The sequence below is a fragment of the Pseudonaja textilis genome, chromosome 1 (assembly GCF_049901715.1).
Source record: "Pseudonaja textilis isolate UNSWEBS1 chromosome 1, rPseTex1.2, whole genome shotgun sequence".
Taxonomy (NCBI): domain Eukaryota; kingdom Metazoa; phylum Chordata; class Lepidosauria; order Squamata; family Elapidae; genus Pseudonaja; species Pseudonaja textilis.
This window is the reverse complement of record NC_141990.1, coordinates 275144528-275167329: the sequence shown is the minus strand read 5'-3', so window position 1 is coordinate 275167329 and position 22802 is coordinate 275144528. Positions and strand designations below refer to the sequence as shown.

Here is a 22802-nt window from a genome sequence, read left to right as displayed (position 1 = left end):
GAAAAATCTTGTTATGACAGACCTATTACTGTGATACTGTTCTACTTGTTGAGTAAGCAGGACAAAAAACTACTTGTCCTTAAGAAAAGTAATTAAGTATATTGGCTGAAGGGGTTGTATTGGCCAGTGGAATGGACTATTCTACTATCATATTTTTTTAATTTGTTTTGGAGTTTTGAAAGATGCTTCAGGACATGCTAGTGTGTTCCATAATATAAGTAGAACCTCTCTTGAAATCAAATGTATATTATCTTTCATTCTGAAATAACATATATTTTCTACCAATATATTCATTGGGATGAGACATACATACATATATGAATGGAAACCTAGGAACCTGATGAAGATGCCAGGTTCCGAAAACGAAAAAGCAGCACATTAGCCATACAAAAAAAAAATGTTAACCATTTGATAAACATGTTTTTGTGCCAATATCCATTTAAGGTTTATTATCTATCATAAGTATGTACAATTATCGTATGTGCCATTTGATTTATCTAAACACTAGAAAGTACTTTTAATCTTTGTACCATTAGAACCATACTTGTATGTTAACCATTGAAAATATTTTGTTGATCTGAAAGTAAAATCTATTTCAGATATTTTCTGCCAACTAAAATATTGCTGTCTGCTCACCCACTACAAGTATAGAAAATATTTCTATAGGGCAGAGTACAGCTGTGACCCTTGAGCTTGTATCCTTCCTCACTGTGCGTATAATATGAATCAGGAGCTATGTATAGATACACTTACTCATAAACAGTTATTTGCTTAGCCAAGTAAAGGATAAAAAACTGACACCAAGTTATACACCAAACTGTAGAAATTTCATATACTATCATGCTGAATGAAATTTCATGCAAGATTTGTTGCCACATAATATTCTCCACTATGACTGACCATCTGTGTATACCTTTCACATAGAGGACACAGAAACAAACCTATTCATTGAACATTATTAATTGAAATGTAAATTACTTTTGAAATCATTTAGTTCATTATATTAATACAGTCTATGCTACAATGCAAATTCAAACTTAAACATGCAAGTACAATATTGAACAGCACTAAATCATATAACATTCCCAGACTTCATAAGTGACCAGTCACCCTGGTATAAGCTTTATTTGAATATACTTTTACCTTAATCTGAGATGACAATAAAATGAGTCTTTTTCCTATGATAAACTTCCTAGTTCAAATGGAACCAATTCAAATTTTAGGTAGAAATTTGCAGAACTGACAAACAATGAATAGGAACAGAGAACAAAAACAGGAATAACATTCAGAATTTTGCAGGACTCAAAAGAAAATTGGATTATGTTCTCTTAATCTTAGATTGTATTATAGAGTACAACTCTCTATGAAAGAAGAAAGAATGTATAAATTTCCTAAAAGCAGAATAGCAATAGCACTTAGACTTATATACTGCTTTATAGTGCTTTACGGCCAACAACCTGGGTCCTCATTTTATCCACCTCAGAAGGATGGAAGGCTGAGTCAACCTTGAGCCTGGTGAGATCGATCTGCCAAATTGCAGGCAGCTGGCTGCAGCAGAAGTAGCTTGTAGTACTGGACTCTAACCACTGTGCCACCGAAGCTCTGTAAAATATCACTACAGAAGGAGTAAGCTTAGTCAATGGACTTCGCAATATCTATTATAAAAAAAATAAAGTCAATCTGAAGAGATGCATTGTAAGAGAAAGTTTGTTTAAAATTTGAAATCCCTTGAAAGAAAGATTACATAATTAGAATCACCCTCAAATAATGTTTACTTCAAGGATAATTATAATTAGAATCTTCTGATCATATACAGTATGCCAGCCTGATAAAATTATGATAGACTAAAAAAAATAAAGGCTCAACAATAATTGCTCATTGAATGGGAATCTAACATGATTACTTTATTTGCAAATAACTGTAAAAATTAAAATTGATAATAAAAAGGAGAGCTTTAAGAAAGGTGATAGAATTTAAAATACCTAATAAAACCAAGATCATTTATTAGGAAGCATCTATAAATTGTTACTGAAGGATGATATTGAAACAAATCAAATATTCTATGATAAAAAGCATACAAAACCTCAAACATATTAAACTACAATCTGATGGAAAATTGATACAAAATGTTCCATATATGGTATATAACTCCAATAATTGCAAAGATGGATAATGTTTCAAATGCCATTAAAAAAAAAGAGGAAAGGAGAGCCAGTGGAGCATAGAGGTTAAGGAATCAGGCTAGAAACTGGAAAACTGTTAATTCTAGTCTCAACCACAAAGTAGATGGATGATTTTGGTTACTCTCTTTCTCTCTCACACCTTGGAAGAAGGCAATGGCAAATCACTTCCAAAAAACCTAGCCAATTAAACTACAGGGACTGATCCATTCAATTAGAAGGAGTCAGGACTGATATGAAGACACTAAAATAATAATACAATACTATTAATCCAAATATTGGGGTGATATTTGTGTGACAAACCATAATAAAGATAATGCCAAAAGTAATAGGCACCTTGGGTGCAATCCCAAAATATTTGAATACCATTAGCATTGATGAAATCGCCTTCAGTCATCTGAAGAAGTCAGATTTATTTGGAACAGTCTACATCCTATAAATGATACTTTTAACAGCATCAGACAACAGCATATGCCTAAAATCTAGTCTAAACATCTGCCTGACTCTGCGACCAACCATAATAGGCAGTGAGGCAGTACCTTGACATAGTTATGGAGCTTGTGTGCCCTGAGGAACATGAGAGCTATGCCTGAAGTTTCACAATGGACAGGTCTCATCCGAGAAGGCAGGGAAAGAGTGTCTCTCCATAAATAATATGGTGATATGAAGCTTACAGAAATCTATAATGGAATGATTGTAGCTTGGGTTATAACAAAAACCACACTAGATGCTGGAGTTTCTGAACATTTGGTGACAAGTACCCAAAGGACAAAGGACTGTTGGCTAAGCAACCAGAGCCAGCAGCTGCAGGGCTATTAGAATAAAAGTTACTTACCTATCCCAGATATACAAAGACTGAAAACAAGGATATCATAATATGTTATTACAAGTCAAGTTCAGTGAGAAGAAAGTATCTGAAAATAATGGACCAGTTTTGGAAAGAACAATATCAAGAATCAGAAATAGCAGAACAGAGGCTAGCAGAGCTATATCAATTTATAATGCAAAATGAACCACAAAGTGTAATATTACAGGCAAACTATGCCCACCACCTGGAGTTTGATCCTGACGAAGCTTAAGGTTCAGCCTTCCATCCTTCCAAGATTGATAAAATGAAGACCCAAATTGTTGGAGGCAATATGCAAACAATGCTTCTACATTGAAGACTTCCCAGAGAGTGCTGAGAAGCGCTATGGGGCCTAAAAGCTATTGCTATAAAGTATTCGCAGAAGTAGAATTGGAAGAATTGCAAATGTCTAACCAGAAGAAAGAAATCGAAGTCTTGCCAGAAGTAGCTCAGTCAGTACAGTTAACTGGGGAGGCAGGGGCAGAAGGGGTAGTAAAAGAAGCCAACATTGCTATTGAACCATTCTCATTTTCAAACCAATCACTCTCTCCTCAGAACAAACAAAATCCTCTAACTGAAAAAAGAAGACTGGGCATATGGAGCAGCACTAAAAGAACAGAATAAGGTTGCATGTCTTGAAGCATCTTACAAAAAAACCTAACACAAATATTAAAAGATGCCAATATTAGAATATCAAATATAAGTACCCCCTCATTGCAAAAAACAAACCAACTGATACACAGCACAGCTGCAGTTATAACTGAAGATCTTCGATACAAAACCAACAAACAAGAATAAAATTTACCATCAAACTGGAAGATCAGACTGGAAAATAAGATCAACAAGCTAGCATTCAGATGTAAATCTAAAACATTGAAAGAAAAGAAGTTCAAGTAGACAACGACCTAAGAAGAATACCTGATCAAAAAATATCATCTGGAGACAAGGAAAATTAGGGAAACACTGAAAGCAATAAAGCAGCAAATAACAGCCGTAACCAAGAAAATCAGCAGATATGACATTCAAATTGCACACTACAGGTAGAATTTTCAATGTCAATTGAATCAACATTCTTTCATCAATACACCAATGGAGAGAGTGAAATGAATCAGTTAACACCAGATAAAGAAGAAAAAGTGTAGTTATGGGCAGAGCTATGGCTAACAGAGCTAACATTCCAAAGAAATACAGCAGAATTCACCTTGAATAAAGGAGGTGGACAATGAAAAATAAACAAATAAAAAGCTGAAATGAAAAAATTCGTAAAACAGCAAAAATGTTTTAAAAAAAGGACAAGGAAAATTAAGAATTGGTCAACACAAAGTGAATATGAACTGCATGGTTTTTGGTTGAAACATCTGATGAGTCTACATGCACTCACTGTCAAACAACTTAACAACACAATGCAAAAAGACAATATTTAAGATTGATTAACATCTAGAAAATCCTACTTCACAATCAAAAATCCAACAAAAGGGACAATACCAGGCAACAAGCCAATTACCTGCTTACCCACAATTTTCAAAATGTTAATTGGTCTAGCAGGTGATGCCATCCAAAAGCATCTAGTTGAAAATAAACTCTTTCTACCTGAGCAGAAAGAAAATTGCCCAAACAGGAGAGGAAAAAAAGATAAACCCCCCAAGTGACAAGATGATTTTGAAAAAATGCAGAAAAACATTTGCTTATTCCAGCTTCTTGGGAAGGATTTGACAAAAATATAAAATCCAGTGTAGACTTGTGGCTGCATGACTAACCATAATAGAAACATTCTATCATAGAGCAGTGGGCCAGGGACCACTGGTGGTCTGCAAGAAAATTTTGGTGGTCCACAGAGAAATATCACCCCCAAAGCAATTAATCCAGGCTGTACAGGAACACGAGGCTGCACTGCCCACATGGCCCATGGGAATGCAAGGCTTGTATCACTTGCATTGTGAACAACACAAGGTAGTGAGGGGTGGGGGGAAAAGAGCAGAGGGTGAGAACTTGCCCCACTCACTCCACACACCTCACCTGGCCACCAGGCTGCTTTTTTCTGCTTCTTTCTTCTTCTGCTTTTAACTGCATGCAAGGAAAGCAGCAAAAGTCTTTCTTACTCTCTCCCAAACTTCACCAGAAATGAGTCTTTGGGACCCTGCAAGGCATCCTGCTCCAAGAGGCTGCGCCGGTGTGACAAAACTCACAAAGACTCATTTCTGGCAAAGTTTGGGGGAGAGAAAGAAAAACTTCTGCTGTTTCTGCTGCTTTCCTTGCATGAAGACAAAAGTCTCTCTCTCTCTCTCTCTCTCCTCCTGAGAATGGAGCTGGATCCTGCGATCCCAAATAAAGAAGGATTGATTGATAGGACTGCAGATTTTGGGGTGGGGGGATTTTCCCAGGGTCTCTGGTCCGTGGGATTTAAAATTATGAGTTTTTTGATCCCTGAGGTCCAAAAGGTTGGTGACCCATCACAGAGGATGTGATGATCTTGAAAAATACTCAAAAGGAATAGAAAGAAATACACTGGAAAATTCTGAAAATAAAATGTGAATTAAAACCACAAATATTTTAATTAGATTTGACCACAGAGAGTATAGGGAAAAGCATCACAACTGATTTAAGATTTATGGTGATAGCAGTAAGGTTCAAACTTACACATCACTGGAAAAATAAAGTTTCCAACAACACAAAATTGGGAATTCAAAATGAAAAAATATGCAGCAATGGAAAAACTTTACATATTCAGTATATATAACTTGCCTTGTGAAGTTATATATATATTTCACAAGACTTCATAAGATACGATATATACACATACATATAATATAGAAACACACACACACACACACACATCTGTGTGAAGTTACATATACTTCACAAGTCAAGATCTGCACATGGAACAAATGAAAATATACGATGCTATCAAGAAAGTAAAAGAATTGAAATGGAAATGGGCTGGACACATAGCAAGAAGAACTGATAGCAGGTAGACCAACGCAATCCTAGACTTGATAAAAAGCATCCACAAAAGAGACCTAAAACAAGATGGAGCAACGACATCAGCAAATATTGAGGTCCCATCTGGCAAAAGAAAACTCAAGACTGTATTGGTCGGAAACATGCAGAACAGGCTTCCATCATGTTGTGGATACACAATGGCTAGAATGATGATAATGATATATAACAAAATTCCAGCAGAAATGACTCCTTTATGTACAACATATATACAACAGTGGCCAAGAAAAAGAGAAAATGCTTAAAGATAATTAACATTATTTAAACAGAAGTTAGCAATAATTGTAAATGTCAGGGGTAGTAGGAAAAAAGAGAAAATAATGACCATGACTGAGCCCCAAATTTCCATTGCTAGACAGTGGTTAAGTGACTTTTGCCCCATTTTATTATCTTTCTTGCCACAGTTGTTAAATAAATCATTGCAGTTGTTAAGCTAGTAACTTGATTGCTAAATGAATCTGGTTACCCATTGATTTTGGTTGCCAAAGATTGCAAAAGATGATCACATGCCAGTTACCAAGTCTCCGAATTTTGATTAGATAAGTCATGGAGATATTGCATTGGTTATAAGTCATAAGTCACTTTTTTCAATGCTGTAGTAACTTCAAACATCACTAATTGAATGGTTGTAAGTCAAGGATTACCTGCAATAATAATACTTGAAAGCTTCCCCTCTGTAATGTTCTTTTTAATGTCTATTTTATTTTTAATTATTCTTATTCTTGTGGCTGTTTTTAATATTTTCTTGTGCATTTAGCACATAAATTCTTAGACCTACTAATTATTTTGTTGTTCAATTAAATACCTTCATCAAATTCCTGAGAGGCTGATTTGACAACAAGCAGGATAGCAAAACCATAAATAAATGCAAAGCATCAGCAGTTCTGGTTATCTTTTGATTTGATTGTTTACAGTTATTTCATTTTGATGAGTGTAAATGATACATTTCAGGTGGTCTAGCTTGCAATCATTATGTTAACAAAAGATTCATAATAAACAGCAAAATGGCATTTACTGTATTGTTCTTAACCAGCCAGGTTAATGAGCTGTAATAGTTGGCCTATGCTTGATGAATGATATGCCATATGGTTCAAATTTACCCACAGGTCCTGTCACAGTAGATAGCTTAAGTGATTTCAAACCTGCTAAAATGTATTATATACCTGTAACCTTCTCTATTTTTATCTCAGAATGAAAAAGATTTTAGAAACAATAATTTGATTCAGATATAATGGGGACCAAAAATGTTCACAATCAGTAAATAAGCTGTGATGAGTCTCATATTCCCTGCTTCTTTCTTTCTTTTCTTTCTTTCTTTTTCTTTCAGCGCCAATTCAGAAAGCTCAAACTGCCCAAGGAACTACTGATACTGTTCTATAGAGGAATTATTGAGTCTGTCATCTGCACCTCTATAACTGTCTGGTTTGGTTCTGCAACCCAACAGGACAACCACAGACTTCAGAGGATAATTAGGACTGCAGAAAAAACAATTACTACCAACCTGTGTTCAATCAAGGACCTGTATACTGCACAAGACAAAAAGAGGGCTGTGAAAATATTTACAGACCCCTCACATCCCGGACATAAACTCTTTCAACTCCTTCCCTCAAAACGACGCTATAGAGCACTGCAGACCAGAACAACTAAACACAAGAACAGTTTTTTCCCCGAAAGCCATCACTTTGCTAAACAAATAATTCTCTCAACACTGTTCAACTATTTACAAAGTGTACAGTACTATTACTGTTAATCTTCTCACCACTCCTTACCACTCATCTTCTCCCACTTGACTATTTCCTAGTATGATTTGATTGTTGATTGTACCCTATGACTATCATTAAGTGTTGTACGTTATGATTCTTGATTCTTAACTAATGTACCTTTCTTTATGCATACTGAGAGTATTTACACCAAGACAAATTCCTTGTGTATCCAATCACACTTGGCCAATAAAGTATTTTAATCTATTCCTCTCTTCCTTTGCAATATGCTGGAAGAGAATATGAGTTACAATCTTCTGATTGTAATCAACTGGTGAATCAAGTGATCATGAAATTAGTGAATTAAAAAGTACAGCCCAGGAGAAAAATGTGGTTTTTAGATATTGGCTTATTCAGAAACTATGATTAAAAACAAACCAAACTTTCTTTATCTTAGACATCACACAACTTTATCTAGTTTTAAACTAAAAACAGATGTTTCTCTTGTCTTCTTTATATAGGAAAAAGCAAAGGAGAATAAACATAGATCAGGCTTCCATATCCATAGCAGAAAGTTATAATTGCTTTATACACACACACACACACACCATTATTCCCCTATCCCTGGTATACCAAGTAGTACACATGAAACATCTATTTGTTCTGCTATCCTTTGGAATGAGTTCCTTCCCAAGGCTCAGGCAGCTCCAATTCTATTAGCTTTTCATGGAGTCATGAAATCTTGGCTTTTCCTGTGTACTGTGTCAGGATAATAATTCAGCCCATTTTCTTCTGGGAGTAAGCTCAGCCTCAACAATGTAGGTAACTGTTTTGTTATTTTTTTATCTATATTAGTTTTTGTTTGGTTTTGAATGTTTATTTTTCTTGCTGTATGCTGCCTACAATCATAAATTATAAGTTGGAAAGCTTTTAATTTCTTTCACTATGTGCATATAAAACAGTCTCATTCTTGTTTCAAAAAGATTTGAAAGATGTACTTTAAGTAATACAAGTGTAGCATCTTTCTTGCTACTCATTAAATTAGCCATGTCTCTTTTCAGACAGGCAAAGAAGTCTGACTAAAATAGCCACCTTAATGCACTTTAAAGTCATGTTGTGGTGCCTCCTATTTTCCCTACAACCACAACTTTGTGAGGTTGCATGCCTAAGGAAGGAATAGAATTCAGTCTCTGCTTTCTAGTCCAGTGCCTTAACCACAGACCAAACTGCTTCTTCCATCTTTCAGAGAAACTACATGCCCTAAATATACCCCTTATGAGATACATGTAGATATCTTTAGGCATTTGGTCATTTTACTAGTGCTCTGTTGCAGTACTATCTATACTCTTTGTAGAAGCTGAAGCAATTAAATAAAGAGATATCACTGAAAACCCAGCATTTTTAAATACACTATGGAATATGTATATAATTAATGTACTTTAATTGTAAAACATTATTTATAAAATTGTGTTTTTATAGAGATTTGTAATTAATTAGAATTAGGAAAAAAATAAAGTTAGATTGTGCAAACTTGTAAAACAACTATTGCAGCTTTCGATAGAAATTTATATATTCAGTAATTTGTATATAGAATAGAAAATGTTTAGAATAAAACAGAAATTTAAGTAAAATCTCTATATATGAATTATTCTCTTAATGGAATTTCTTTTTGTGGTAACAAAAATGCTAAAATCTTTCTCAAACATCTTCCATTCAAAAGAATCACAGAAACAATTCTAAAACCATGTTTAATGCAAGGATGGAAGTTGGTTGTCCTCAAATCAGTTCTTGAAGATCAATGTACACGAGAATTTGAAGATGACAGGGAAGATATTTTCAGTAAGCTATCTTAAAATAAATACCTGGAGATGAATTTATATAGAATGTCCACCAAGTTTCACAGTTCCAAGTAAGGCAGTAATTGCTGCTCTGTCCCTTATCTCTTTATCTTTCCATTCATCCCCCCTGAATAATTCATCTATATAGTTTCCATCATTATTAAACTGAAAGAGGAATTAAGAAATATCAAAAACTACAATAGGATTTTAAATTCCTCATTAAAATATCATCCACACCTATCCAGAACCACTTAATGGAATGGGCAGCTATAAAAATGAAATAAATAAAACTCTGCTACTTACTGCTCTGCTCTAGGTAGCACAGGTCCAAACCTAAATGCATTGCTAGTAGCTGTATTAGTTCCGAACCTAATTCCAGCCAGTTTGGATTAAAGGTGGAGGAATATCCATACTGTCACAGGAAGGAGATTGACTTTAATTCAAAGGAGACTCCTTCTGAGCCATCCAATGGGCTCAAAAAGCAGTGGGAGCAGGAGTGATGTCTGACTTCCTGCCACTTTTCTCACTGATTTTGCTTGTAGGAAGCTTGCATGGAGCATTGGAAATTATTAAAATGTCACTGCAACTGCACTGCAGAACAATGCAACAGCAGCTACTTTATTAATACAACTGGTTTGAAGATAATTAAAACAACCCATGTAAGTAATGAGTCCCAGGTTTCAGATGTTAGCCCATTAGATGTACCTTGATTAAAAAGAACTTTGCCCCAACATGCATCATTCACCCAATTAATGGTTACAAACAGACAGGAAAGTTTTAGAAGCATATAGAAAAGTTTTAAAAATAAATTTTAATTAAATATTAGTAAAACATTAAAAAATGTTATCAACACCCTTTTCTAGACAATCCACTGTGCCAAAGCAATGAAGTTACTCTATGTGAGCCTTTCTACTTCCTGATTATCAAAAATTTTACCCTAGATTTACCTAACACCACATTTTGTGGATATCAAAATATGCTTTGTATTGTCCTTTCAATACGATACCAACATAACTCATACGCTTTAAATTCTAAAGTGACCTTAAGGACTTCTGCACACATACTTTTTTATAACAGTGTTCGTTCATTCTTCTATCTCTTATGCTCTTAAAAAGGGAATTGGCTTTTGGGACAATTTGGTATAACCAACTGCTTTTTTTTTTTTTTCCATTGGCTTCCTTTGTAATGATGTGAAACTAAGAGACAATTTCTTTATTAACTTTACTGGACAATCTGAGACCATTTCCTGATTCAGGTTTATGTATGCTTGTTATTTGTCATATAGCCATTCTTTGAAATCTCTTATATTTATTAGCCTGAGATAATACTACTCATATAATCTGTCCATAGTAAAACAACAGGTACTGGAGTAATCTAATCAAAAGTTGAATGTCCCCCAGAAAATGCTCAAACATGGCGATCAGTTTTTAAGTCCATCACAGTCTCAATTCTTCTTTGCACACTGTCAGAAATAGGATTAATTCTTATGTCATTTCCTCTCCTGTTAGCTTCTTTTCCTTATATGAAATTGTTATGTTCCAAAGGCAACTATGCCAACATTGTGGCTTTGGGAAAATCTCGTTTTATATTATGCTGGATTCATCAGCATGGACCACTGAGAATTGTTTTGGCATTTAACATGATTTTTGAAGCATTTTTTTACTTCCACGCTATTACCAGTTGAAAAAAAATTCATTATCAAATGGGATAATAGAGTTCAAAGGATTATCTCATTTGACGATTACCTTTGTGTAATTTAAAAATGCATTAACATAGATTTAGATAACTTTATAATGAAGCCCAAATTAGTTCTTACATGGAACCTCTAGATTTTTCTCCACATACATTTCAATGTGGCCTCTCCTTTATTTCATTATAAAGACAAACACTAAAATAACTTACACTTTTTATGTGCTATAGTTGGGTTTTAAAGAAGCAGGATAGAAAGAATATTAATACTTTTGAAATTTGATGTCATGAAAACTCTTGAAAATATCTATGGAGATTTTTACTCATCCAGGTCATGGTTTTTCCAAAGGTGCTTTTCAAGAACTGAAGAAGCTTCTTGGATGAGAATAGAAATGTCTTCAAAGAAAAACCAGAAAGTCCAGTTGCCTTTTGAAAAAGTACCTTTGGGACATCTTGAGAATATCATGGATAATCAAGAAAATAAACAAATGGATCATGGAACAAATCAATTTAAAGTTCTCACTCAAAGCACAAAGACCAATCTTAAATAATAGACCAATCCATTATCTGAAGAGTTAGTTTTCTGTAAAAGTCTTTATGCTGGAAATGTGGAAAGATAAGAGAACTATCAGCAGCAAGGTTAATAGTTTCATACAGCAACAGTGTACCATTACCAACTGTCTTTAATTTAATAGGAATAAGCATCTAAAGCACTAAAACAAATTAATAAGATGATGCAGTTATCATTAATAACATTCCTTCCATTCCTATTTTGATAGAAAACACCCCAGCCTTCAGAGTTTTATGATAGAGGCTCAGGTTCTATTATCAACCAGTTAATACTATTCAGAACAATATAGTTAAATAGTATAAATTATGACCTTAGCTAGCTTCACTTACAGACATTTCCTAAATTCTACTGGAATTTATTCTTTCAAATCTCAGTGTATCAGAATTAGTTTAATATTATGTATAGCAAGTGTTTTAACCTACAATTCAGGAAGCAATTGTGAGCAACGCAGAGATCTCACAATATTCAATGATTTACAGACTTATAATTAGAACAAACCACAGCTGCTGTTTCCAAATGGTAATAAACATAAACATTTAAGTTTTATGTTTAAAAACTATTTAAATGATAGAAATCTGCTTTTTAAAAAATTAAAATGTATTAATGTGAGCTTAAATCTAAATTCTATAAAAGATACCTCTAAAAAGGAAATAAGACTGAATGAAATCAATGTGCAATTCTCATCTCTGCTGCAAGAAAAATCAAATGACTAAAAGTAAAAAATCATAAACTTACATAGTTCCTTCCTTTGCAACTGCTGCCTGTTCTGATTATATACATCTATCTTGAAAACAGATTTACATCATGCAGTAAGTTTTTCTGTGGCTGCTATGATAAGAAAACTTTCAGCTCAACACCAGTGTGAGCAAGAGGTATCTTTGTACACAAATACTTCCTGTTTTCATTCTATGATCAAATATGTTATTTGCATGGGAGAGCACTTGAGAGAGGAAAACAGATATGTCTGAAAGACTAATTGAGTGTACTAAGGGGCTGTTTGGCACTGAAAGAAATAGCTTTCCAAGGCTATGTATAAACCTTGCACGGGTCAGATTTCTTGCTGTTCTTTTTCTTTAACTCTCTTTGAAGTGAAATAACAACAGCCTTAATGTCAGGTCTACCTTTCTGACATCATAATCTTTATGTACTTCTGAAAAGCTTATACTACCAGGTTAGGATTTCCTTTACCCACTCAAACACTGGATATTATCCAGAATAAGCAAGTATGCTTCCAAGCAATTCATCCTCAGATCCTTTCATCTTCCTGTATTATTGTAATACCATACATAAGGCAGTTCCCAATTGCATAATAAGAACATGGCTGAATTATAACAGAAGCAGAGGAAATGTGTGTAAAAAAATAGTTTTGCATATAGCCTACTATTTGTATTTTTGAAGTTGTTCCAAAAGTAGGATTGTAGAATTGTAATATTTATAATTAGGAGATAACACTATGAAATGTTAATGTCATGGGTCAAATTAATTCATGAAGAATTATAATTAAGTTTCAAAATAATTTTTGTTAATATACAGAAGTAGTACAATTAAATTTGAATTGTATTGCAGAATATTTATTGCACGCTTGTTAATAGAAGAATGTGTGTGTATATGTATATGTATGTGTGTATGTGTATGTATATATATATATTGAATATATATATTCAACCTCAGAAAACATATATATATATATTATATATAATATATATATATATTCATATATATATGAATATATGGACGAACTCAATACAGAAGCCTGATGATGGCAGATGAGATTCTGCCGAAATGTTGCTACAACTTTAAAAACATAACTATAATGACGTGGGAAAATAGCTGAACAAAGCTGAATACCATATGTATGTATGTATGTATGTATGTATGTATGTATGTATGTATGTATGTATGTAAGTATATATTTGACCTGATCAAATATTTCTCTTACAAAAATGTTTTGTGACTTTGGAGTTTTTCTCTTCAAAGAGTCCTTTGCTTGCCAGGCCAAGAGTAGGTTAATGATTTTTGTCATACTGAACTAACAACTAACAATTGCTACAGTTGGCCTTCAGTATTTTATTTGTCCTTTTCAGGTATTCAAAATAGGTGACAATAGCTTGCATTGGAGAACATATGTAGAGAGACCCCTGTGGGTTATGGAAAAAGTTGTTCCATACTGGTTGGGTGTTTGAAAAAAAAAATACAGCCAGAGTCCTTTTATGTTCCTTTCATTAATGAGAATGCATGAATGTCAAAATGCACCAATGGGCCATTCAAGGGGTAAAGCCTTAGCAGCCCCTTCTTTAAGAACACATCCTGGGATGTAAAATACATTTGCTTAACAAATTAAAATAATGAGATAATTCAATTAGTTTCTTCTTTAAAGAAAGAACGAAAAGGGTACATTGTAAGATTATTGTAATAGAAGAATAGGTCACACAACACAAAAGGGTAGACCAACCTATTTGAAATAAGGTTAGAGAAGTAATGAACAGAAAAGGTTTAAAATTAGAAGCTGTTTTATAATGAATTTCATCTGAAAATGTATAAAATTAACATTTATTTTAGTGGTTGGAGAAAAGTTATATTTTGAAAGAACTATATTACTTGAGAACCAAAAAGAAAAAAAAATAAAGAAACAAGGCACTATTTAAGATGAAGATTTTTTTCCCCTTGTCTACATGCATTTAGGGCAAACTTCTTTTGAATTTTCAATTCACTAATCAGAGATCTGCACTATCATTCTCAAGCTGAAGAATTATGAGTATGGTACATTCTTTGACATCTATAAACTCATCAAAACCTAGATGGTAATTTTTTTAACTTATTCAAAGGTCATCCTCATCAAAGCTTTAGATTTTTTTTTAAGTCATCAATTTCTTTAAATTTCTTTAAGTCATTTAAAGTGAGTTTGAAAAAAAAAAGCACAAATTTCAAGACAAAGTAATATCCTGGAAAATGATATTCAACTTACAATATACACAAATTCTTCTACTGGAAGCATGCACTGAACACTATTCACACGCCCATTTAGAACAAAAAGCAGTGGAGAAATCCATAGAAATGATGTAGAAGATTTGGTGAGAGAAATTAACATTAAGCTTAAGTGAACTGAAAGAAATTACTCATACCCCCACCTTTTTTTCTTTATCATTGTGCTGCTCTTCAAACCACTTCCTTAACATTAAAAAAATCATTCCCGTTACACTCAACTTCCAAATTAAAAACATTTTACAGGTTAGTAAATCTCCAGCTGAGGTGATGTAGCAAAGAACAGCTGTGAAGTAATTTTGATAATGATGAGAATAATAAGCACATGGCAAGGTTCAGGGCTTTGCTGTTGCAGCTTCAGTGCTCTTGAATAGATAAAAGTGATTAAATACTCCTGATTATCCCTGACCAATATGTAATGGATTTACAGCCCTTTCAATTAGTCAGTATTTGCTTAGGACTCATTATTTTGTCTTTGGTTAAGTAATCAGCCCAGAGACTCATGTTCTGTCTAATTCCTCTGAGCCAACCGGGTACTATGGGGCACCTGACCTTTGGAATGGCCGTAGCTGGAAGGCAAAAATAACCACTACTCAAGCAGAGATGCTGGCTATTTGGAATAATCCTGACCCTTTCGGCCAGATCAATTCACCATAGATTGCTAATAACACTCTTACATCAAAATAACGATTTAGAATTGTGGATCTATTGGTGCTTAGCCACTAAAGCTGTTCTACCAGCTACTGAGAAATATTGAGTAGTAACTACCATAAATAAAACAGGTATCCTCAAAGGGATTATGAATAGAAATTAATACCATATGAGCAAAAATATATAATGTCAATACAGCTAGTTCTCAAGTTGCAACATTTTATATAGTGACCGTTTGAAGTTACAGTGGCATTGAAAAAAGTGACTTATGACTGGTTTTCATACTTACAATAATTGCAGCATCCCATGGCCCTGTGATCAAAATCCACATGTTTAGCAACTGACTTATATTTGTGACACTTGTAGTGTCCTGGAGTAATGTGATCACCTTTTGTGACCTTCTCATAAGCAAAGTCAACAGGGAAGCCAGAATCACTTAATAACCATGTTACTAACTTAACAACTTCAGTGATTAATTAAACAACTGTGGCAAGAAAGTTTAAGAGAAGCAAAACTCACTTAACAACTTGAAATTTTTGGCCCCAATTGTGGTTGTAAATCAAGGACTACTTGCAATTATAAGTTACCACTTATCATTGTGAGAGTTCACCATGTGGCTTTCTTTTAAATTATTAGTCCTTATAGAGTATATTTTCTTTTTTAAAGACAGGATTGAGAAGGATATCCTTATTACAACATAAAAATATTTTCTATAGAACTTTTGTACCTTATTGGAATATAAATACAAAAGTACTGTACATTCCAAAACGAATATACCATCACTATTCTGATGGTCTAGCATAGAGAATAATCATATCTGTTTAATTCTGGAAAGATCTGAAACCCACATTAAATAACATCAAATCACACCACAGAACTGCTTGATTCACAATAACCCTTAAAAAGTTATTTAAGTTGGGCTGACCCTTCACTGATGACTATATATTTTTTTGTAGTATGTGTGTGAAATCTAGGACCATGAACCAATCTTCTCCAAATTGGTGTCTTCAAGATGTGCTTAGAATTAAAGAAAATAAAGGCCGGCACATGTGGAAGGTACCAGCTGAGGGACAGCTACAATAATGATTTATACTGTTTGCAAAAGACACCAAAATTAATTAATTGTTATGTTTCATTGTATTTTTTTTACTTGAAATCATTCAGGTATACACACACACACACACACACACATATCATTCTAAAATTTATATCACAATAAAATATAAACTTACAGTATCTGAATACATTTTATTCTATTTTATTTATTGAATTTATACAGCCTCACATCTCATGTTTATAACTCAAAGCAGCACTCAAAATTAAAAAATAAAACTGTACAAGCAACCTAATTAAAACAAAACCCATTAAATACAGGTAGTCCTCACTTAGCAACTGCCTCATTTAGCAATTGTTCAGTTACAGCAATGATGAAAAAGAAACTTTGCAACCAAGACTCGTATTTGCAACCTTTGTGGATCTGTGAGGCTAAGGAAAAGTGAATTAGAATTGTAAAGGATGTTTAACATAGCAACCACTTCGCTTAACAACACAGTTGCTTTCCCAATTGTGGTCATTAAATGAAGACTACCTGTACAATAAAAACCATTAAACATAATATATTACCAAAAAGTTAAAATGGAAAGTGCTTTCTAAACTTATGCACAATGCAACATTTCACAGGGATCCCATGAGATCCCCAAGCCCAATAGCAAAATCAAATTTTGCTTTATATTAATAAATAATGAATGAATAGATTCATAAATTCTGAAAAGAAAATTAACCAGAAGGACTTTTGTTCAACAGAATTCTTTAAAAAACTTTTAATTCTTTTAAAAGTCCACTTACCGTGAGATGTTGGAAAAGCCATGCTCTCATTATATTTGTTGCTACTTTGGGGAAGATTCCTCTTTTCTTTTGACGCTTTTTATCCTTGTCTGGATCATCATCATCACCTGTGCCCGGAGAAGCTACACTGTTGTCTAAACCATCTCCTAAAAGAAAAAGAAATAAGACAAGAGATTATAAACAACCATTTTAAGCTCATTTGATTAATCAGATTAACTACTCAAGCACTAATGAACTGTTATTCATATACGAAGATATCCACTATTTTTAATGTCTTAAATATAATTTTGATAGAAATATAAAAAGTTAGAAACCATTGTCCATCCAAATATTAATGTTATGCTGCATACATACACAGACCATTAATTCAATTATAGATATGCATTTCACATGGTGCACTATCTCTTTGTAAGTTATAGGATACAATATGTGAAAATCTATCAAGAGAAAACCTATTTACTATAAATGTATTCCTTGCCACCATCAAGTTAAATGTTCTGTGGTCTATATATTTTGAACCCTCTGCATAGGTGACAATATTTCACTGCTCAATGAATGTAACATATTATCATCCCATCCCTTCCCTATAGGCTCTCATCTTCCTATAATGCATGCATACATGCACGTATGCTGGTATACGCAAGTCCGCAAACACAAACATATCTAGCATGATCCTGAACAATTATTGCAAGACATGAAAACCTTTGTGTCTGCATCAATGATTATTATCTTATTTCTAAAAAAAAAAATAGATGTACATCAAGGTAGGGTGCTCACTTAATCAGAACTTTCCATCAACATCTTTCTCTTCAGTGGTTTTTCCTGGCATTAATTGTGCATTAGCAAAAAATCATTTACTTTTAACAGTCATAGTTATTTTTTCTTGCCCTCCAGCAAAAATGCCTTGAAAGCATGCCTGGAGGGCATCTAAATTATGTATCTGAAAAACTCTTCTGGCAAGGCATTGCAGGACCCCTACTTTCTTAAAATTCATACGAGCACGTCTTCCTGTTTTTGGGAAGGCATCAATCAAGAGCAGCAATATATGCCATATCCCTACATTAATATTTGAACTAATAACTCTTAAAAAAAGGAAAGAAACAAGATCCGACTTGTGGCATAATCAAATGCAAAATAAATGAAGAATACTGGGACAGCACTGAGACTTTATAGATTGCTGTGTTTTCCTTACACATCATTAGCCCGGAGCCACACGAAAGAGGAAAACAGAGAAGTGGAGAGTTTATGCTCCCTGCTGGTGTTTAAGAAGCTGAGGTCCTGGAAGGACATCTGGGAATTGCACTGAGACGGTGGTTTTGTAATTTAAGAATAGACATTCATTAGCAGTAAATGCCATAAATCCCATGCTAAGTAAAAACCTTGTCCAAGAAAGCCTAAAACAATAAACTCTGTGCTCAATGTAGCCTGAGTCAGAGGCTTCATAGCTTCCAGAGGAATGCTACAGACCCACAAACTAATTCCTATAGCCTGTTCTAGTTCTTTAGTACTGCTAAATTAAATGCATTACAGTTATACAGTCTATTTTCCCCAAATTTAAAATTTTATTTCTCCTTTATCTGTACTATTCACACGCCTTTTCTTTGATATGTCTTAAGCAAACATGCATGAATGCATAAGGGTTGCAACCACCTAACCCTCTTTAAAAAAAAAGAAACAAAAAAATCCTGAGCAAAGAGCTGGAAGATTAATTTTATTGACATTCCCATTTTAACTGCAATGCGATATCTTCCATCACATAGAAAAGATGGTCCTCACTATTTACAGAATGACAGGCCATTTCATTACAACCACCCTGCCCCAAGGCTGCAAAAGAGAACTCACTTTTCTCTCCCCACTCCTTTTTTTAACTTATGGCAAATAAAAGGTAAATAGAAAGGTTGAAGAGCAATCTAAGGAAAAGACATCAGACCATCTTCAGCTATCTGCTTTGGAAAAATACTATTTTAGAACTTTTTTTTCCTAGTAGTCCACCACCCTACATCTATGCATCCCTAAGCATAAATCCTTTTACAGTCATACCAATTCCACTATGCCAAAGAACTGCTGCAAGGCAAATTTTCACAACATTAATGGCTTCTGACTGCTCTTTGGCAACCCCAGCACTTTAACCTGGGTGGATGTGCTCCCAAAATACAGAGACCAGAGCTATCTCATCAGCTGTTCATATGACACAGATGGAGAGTGGCTATTAGGAGCTAGGCAATGGGCCTTGGGGATCTGAGGTGCTGTACTGTAGCCTCAGGCAATTTTGAAAAACAGTATCCAGAGATGGAGGGGCAAATACAATCTATGGCAAAAGTGCAAGTTTGAAATCAGTAAGCCTATCCATTGTCTAGATAAAGATATCTTTGTCCTCACTAAAAATCTATGTATGCATGCAGATAATGGCTGGAAATAGAAAAGAATACTTCCTTAACCTGTCTCCTTTCTCAGACAGTTGAAAAATATTCCAAAATTCTGTGAATGAACTCCTGAACTATTTCTCTCTAGGTCAATTATTATGTATGTGTGCATTCAGGGAGATTTTGGTGATGTTAACTACGGCATAATTTGGAACTTCAAAATTATCAGGATAGCACTTTAGTTTTAAAATTGATATTAAGAGGTTATTACACATCCTGACTCAGATTCCTCTAGTTAAACTTGCCTAACATTTAGTTTTCTACACTGTAAACTATTATAAATCAATTGCCAGTAATGACTTTAACTCAACATACATAAAACTATTTACACAAGAACAAAAGTAGATATTGGAAACAAAATGACAATAAAAATTCTACAAGCAATAATAACTGATTTTAAATAGGGTTAGTCACACTGCAATGGTAAAATGTAAATCTGGTTGTTGCATTATAAATGAAGAAAATATTTAGCAGAACATTTTTAGATTCTATTAAAATTAAAATTATTCACTGGAGCTACACCTTATAACAAGTTCAAAAATGCAATTAGTCTGAATCGAGACCAAAGTTGGTGAACTCTAAATTATTATGAAAAAAGGCATATACCTCTTTCAATAAATCCTATTATCCCTTAGCAAACTTTACTTATTAATCAAAAACAAAGCAAAAAACAATACAAGCAACAAAACAAGCTGAGGTATTCAGTATTTGATACAGAACCATAATTACAAACAGGAAGTCTATTTAACAGGAAGGTTATTCTTGACACGCAATACCTTTTAAACTTACATTTAAGTCTACTGTATGTCTCTCTGAGTTGCTAAATATTATCTCTGCATTTACAAGTTCTAAACTTGAAAAGATTATGAACATTTTTACTTGATGTTGTAAAACAGGTTAGTTCTGTACATTATACACTTCCTACTCTTTTTTAAGCCACTGTAAAAAAATGGAACACACAGAACATGGATTTCCAAAGGCAGTAATTAAAAAAACCATTCCCCAAAAGGTTTATAAGTTTATATGTGCATGTGTGCACACATGTATGTGCATATATCACACTGTATGACAGAATGAAGTTTCATTCCTAGAAAGACATTTGTATACTTTCAACGTCCACAGACCTCAGGAATCTGCTAGGAATATCCATTCGATACTCCCAGAAGATTTTCTTATATGTTGCATTTCATGTTAGGTATTCTGCATTACCACCTCCCCAGCATCAATGCACAAAGCTGTCAATCTTTCCCTAGTTCACAACCACTGTTGTGTTATACAGTGTACTTCCTCCAGGGACAATATAGAACAATTGTATTTAATGCTGTTCCTAGTATGACTATCTCCCATTGGCTTTCTAACTAGGTTTGATTCTGTTTTCAAAGTGAGTATATACTATAAAAAGAGCTATACATCAAAGCATTTTTATTAAAGACCCCAGTCCTAATTACATCTGTTGTACCAAGAAAGTTGTAGACAACTATTCTTCATCCTAAATAGTTGGCAATTTCTGAATATATGTTATCTATCTATCTATCTATCTATCTATCTATCTATCTATCTATCTATCTATCTATCTAATTATCTATCTCTATCTATTTATCGAGAGAATAATTACAGTGTCATAACTAATTTTTTTGGCTTGTGTAAAATTTTGTAAAGAATTATAAATTCCATCTGATATATTGCAAATGTATCCTTTTAAAATTTACTAAATTAAGTTTGCGTGTGTTATGTGCCACTTTGTTTATTAGTTTGCAATGGATAAAAAAATGTCAAGTTACTTTGCACTTCTGTTCTGTTACTATATATCACTTTAAAATAGCATAGAATTCCAGAGGTGAACAGAAAAATGTGACAAATAACATTATAACAATTAATACCAACAGATATCTGAACTCTGAACAAGAACTAACACTCTTGGGAATATAATATAAACTACAATTCAAAAAAATCCTGCATTTTAATCTAATAATCAAACTTGCATCATTTCCATGTAAGCCCAGCTGCTATCCAAACTTTACACAGAACAGAAGAAACCACACACATTTGTTTTAACTGGAGGACAGATTAATATAAACATAATGCCGTTTGTTTAAAAAGTTAAGGAAAAGGGAAAACAGGTTCATGCCTTTATTGCAGAAGCATAGCCTTTGAAATAAAAAGCAAATAAGCTGCATCAATCCTGTAAGAACTAGACTGCAAAAGGTTTTCTTTTTTAAAAAGAAAAGCATAGTAGAGGAAAGTTATGGCAAAATATCTTCCTATTGCTGTTAAGAAAATTACTTGGCTATATCCATGAAGTTATCAAGAATCAAGATCAACTTGATGAAGAATTTAAAAAGTATTTAAATCCAATGATACTTAGTTTTGAATAGAAACAGGAAGGAGTATTACAGTTATTTAGATGAGCACTTTGCTCGGCATATTATTTAGACTTATAATCTTTTTGGAATAAACAATACTCTAGTCACTGCCATTCATAGAATAAGAATAATTTTAAGAAAAATTATAAACTGGAAATTAACTATCAGTAATTTTCCCAAAAGCATCTGAAAAATTATGTGGGATAATCGAAAATGAGAGTTCTACAGGTAGCTCTTGATGTATGACCACAATTAAGCCCAGAAGTTCTGTTGCTAAGTGAGACATTTGCTAAATTAGTTTTGCTCCACTTTATGACCTTTGTTGCCACAGTTGCTAAGTGAATCACTGTAGTTGTTAAGTCAGTAATAAGGTTGTTAAATGAATCTGGTATCCCCACTGATTTTGCTTGTCAGAAGGTCACAAAGGTGATAATATGACTCCAGGACATGCAACCATGATAAATATAAGCCAATTGCCAAGCAACTGATTTTTGATCAAGTGACCATGGGGATGCTCCAACGGTTATAAGTCACTTTTTTCAATTTTAGTATAACTTTGAACAGTCACTAAATGAACTGTTGTAAGTCAGGGATTGCCTGTATTTGCCATCCAAAAGTACTATTTCCACAATATTCTACTGGTTCCTATGATCTCTAAATGCCACCCGTTACAGAAAAGACTGTTTCCACATCAAGAAACATTACATATTTATTCT

The 22802-nt window shown here is 33.7% G+C and overlaps 1 protein-coding gene across 11 annotated transcripts in view; it reads right to left on the bottom strand.

Annotated features, from left to right (window-relative positions):
- The window catches only part of MEIS2 (Meis homeobox 2), a 230196-nt gene that overhangs the window by 146970 nt on the left and 60424 nt on the right, over nucleotides 1-22802 (bottom strand). For all 11 annotated transcript variants that reach the window (XM_087921841.1, XM_026710491.2, XM_087921845.1 and 8 more), the window contains one exon: nucleotides 17301-17446. In XM_087921841.1, coding sequence (XP_087777967.1) covers nucleotides 17301-17446 — 146 coding nt within the window. The remainder of the gene's footprint in view (nucleotides 1-17300; nucleotides 17447-22802) is intronic.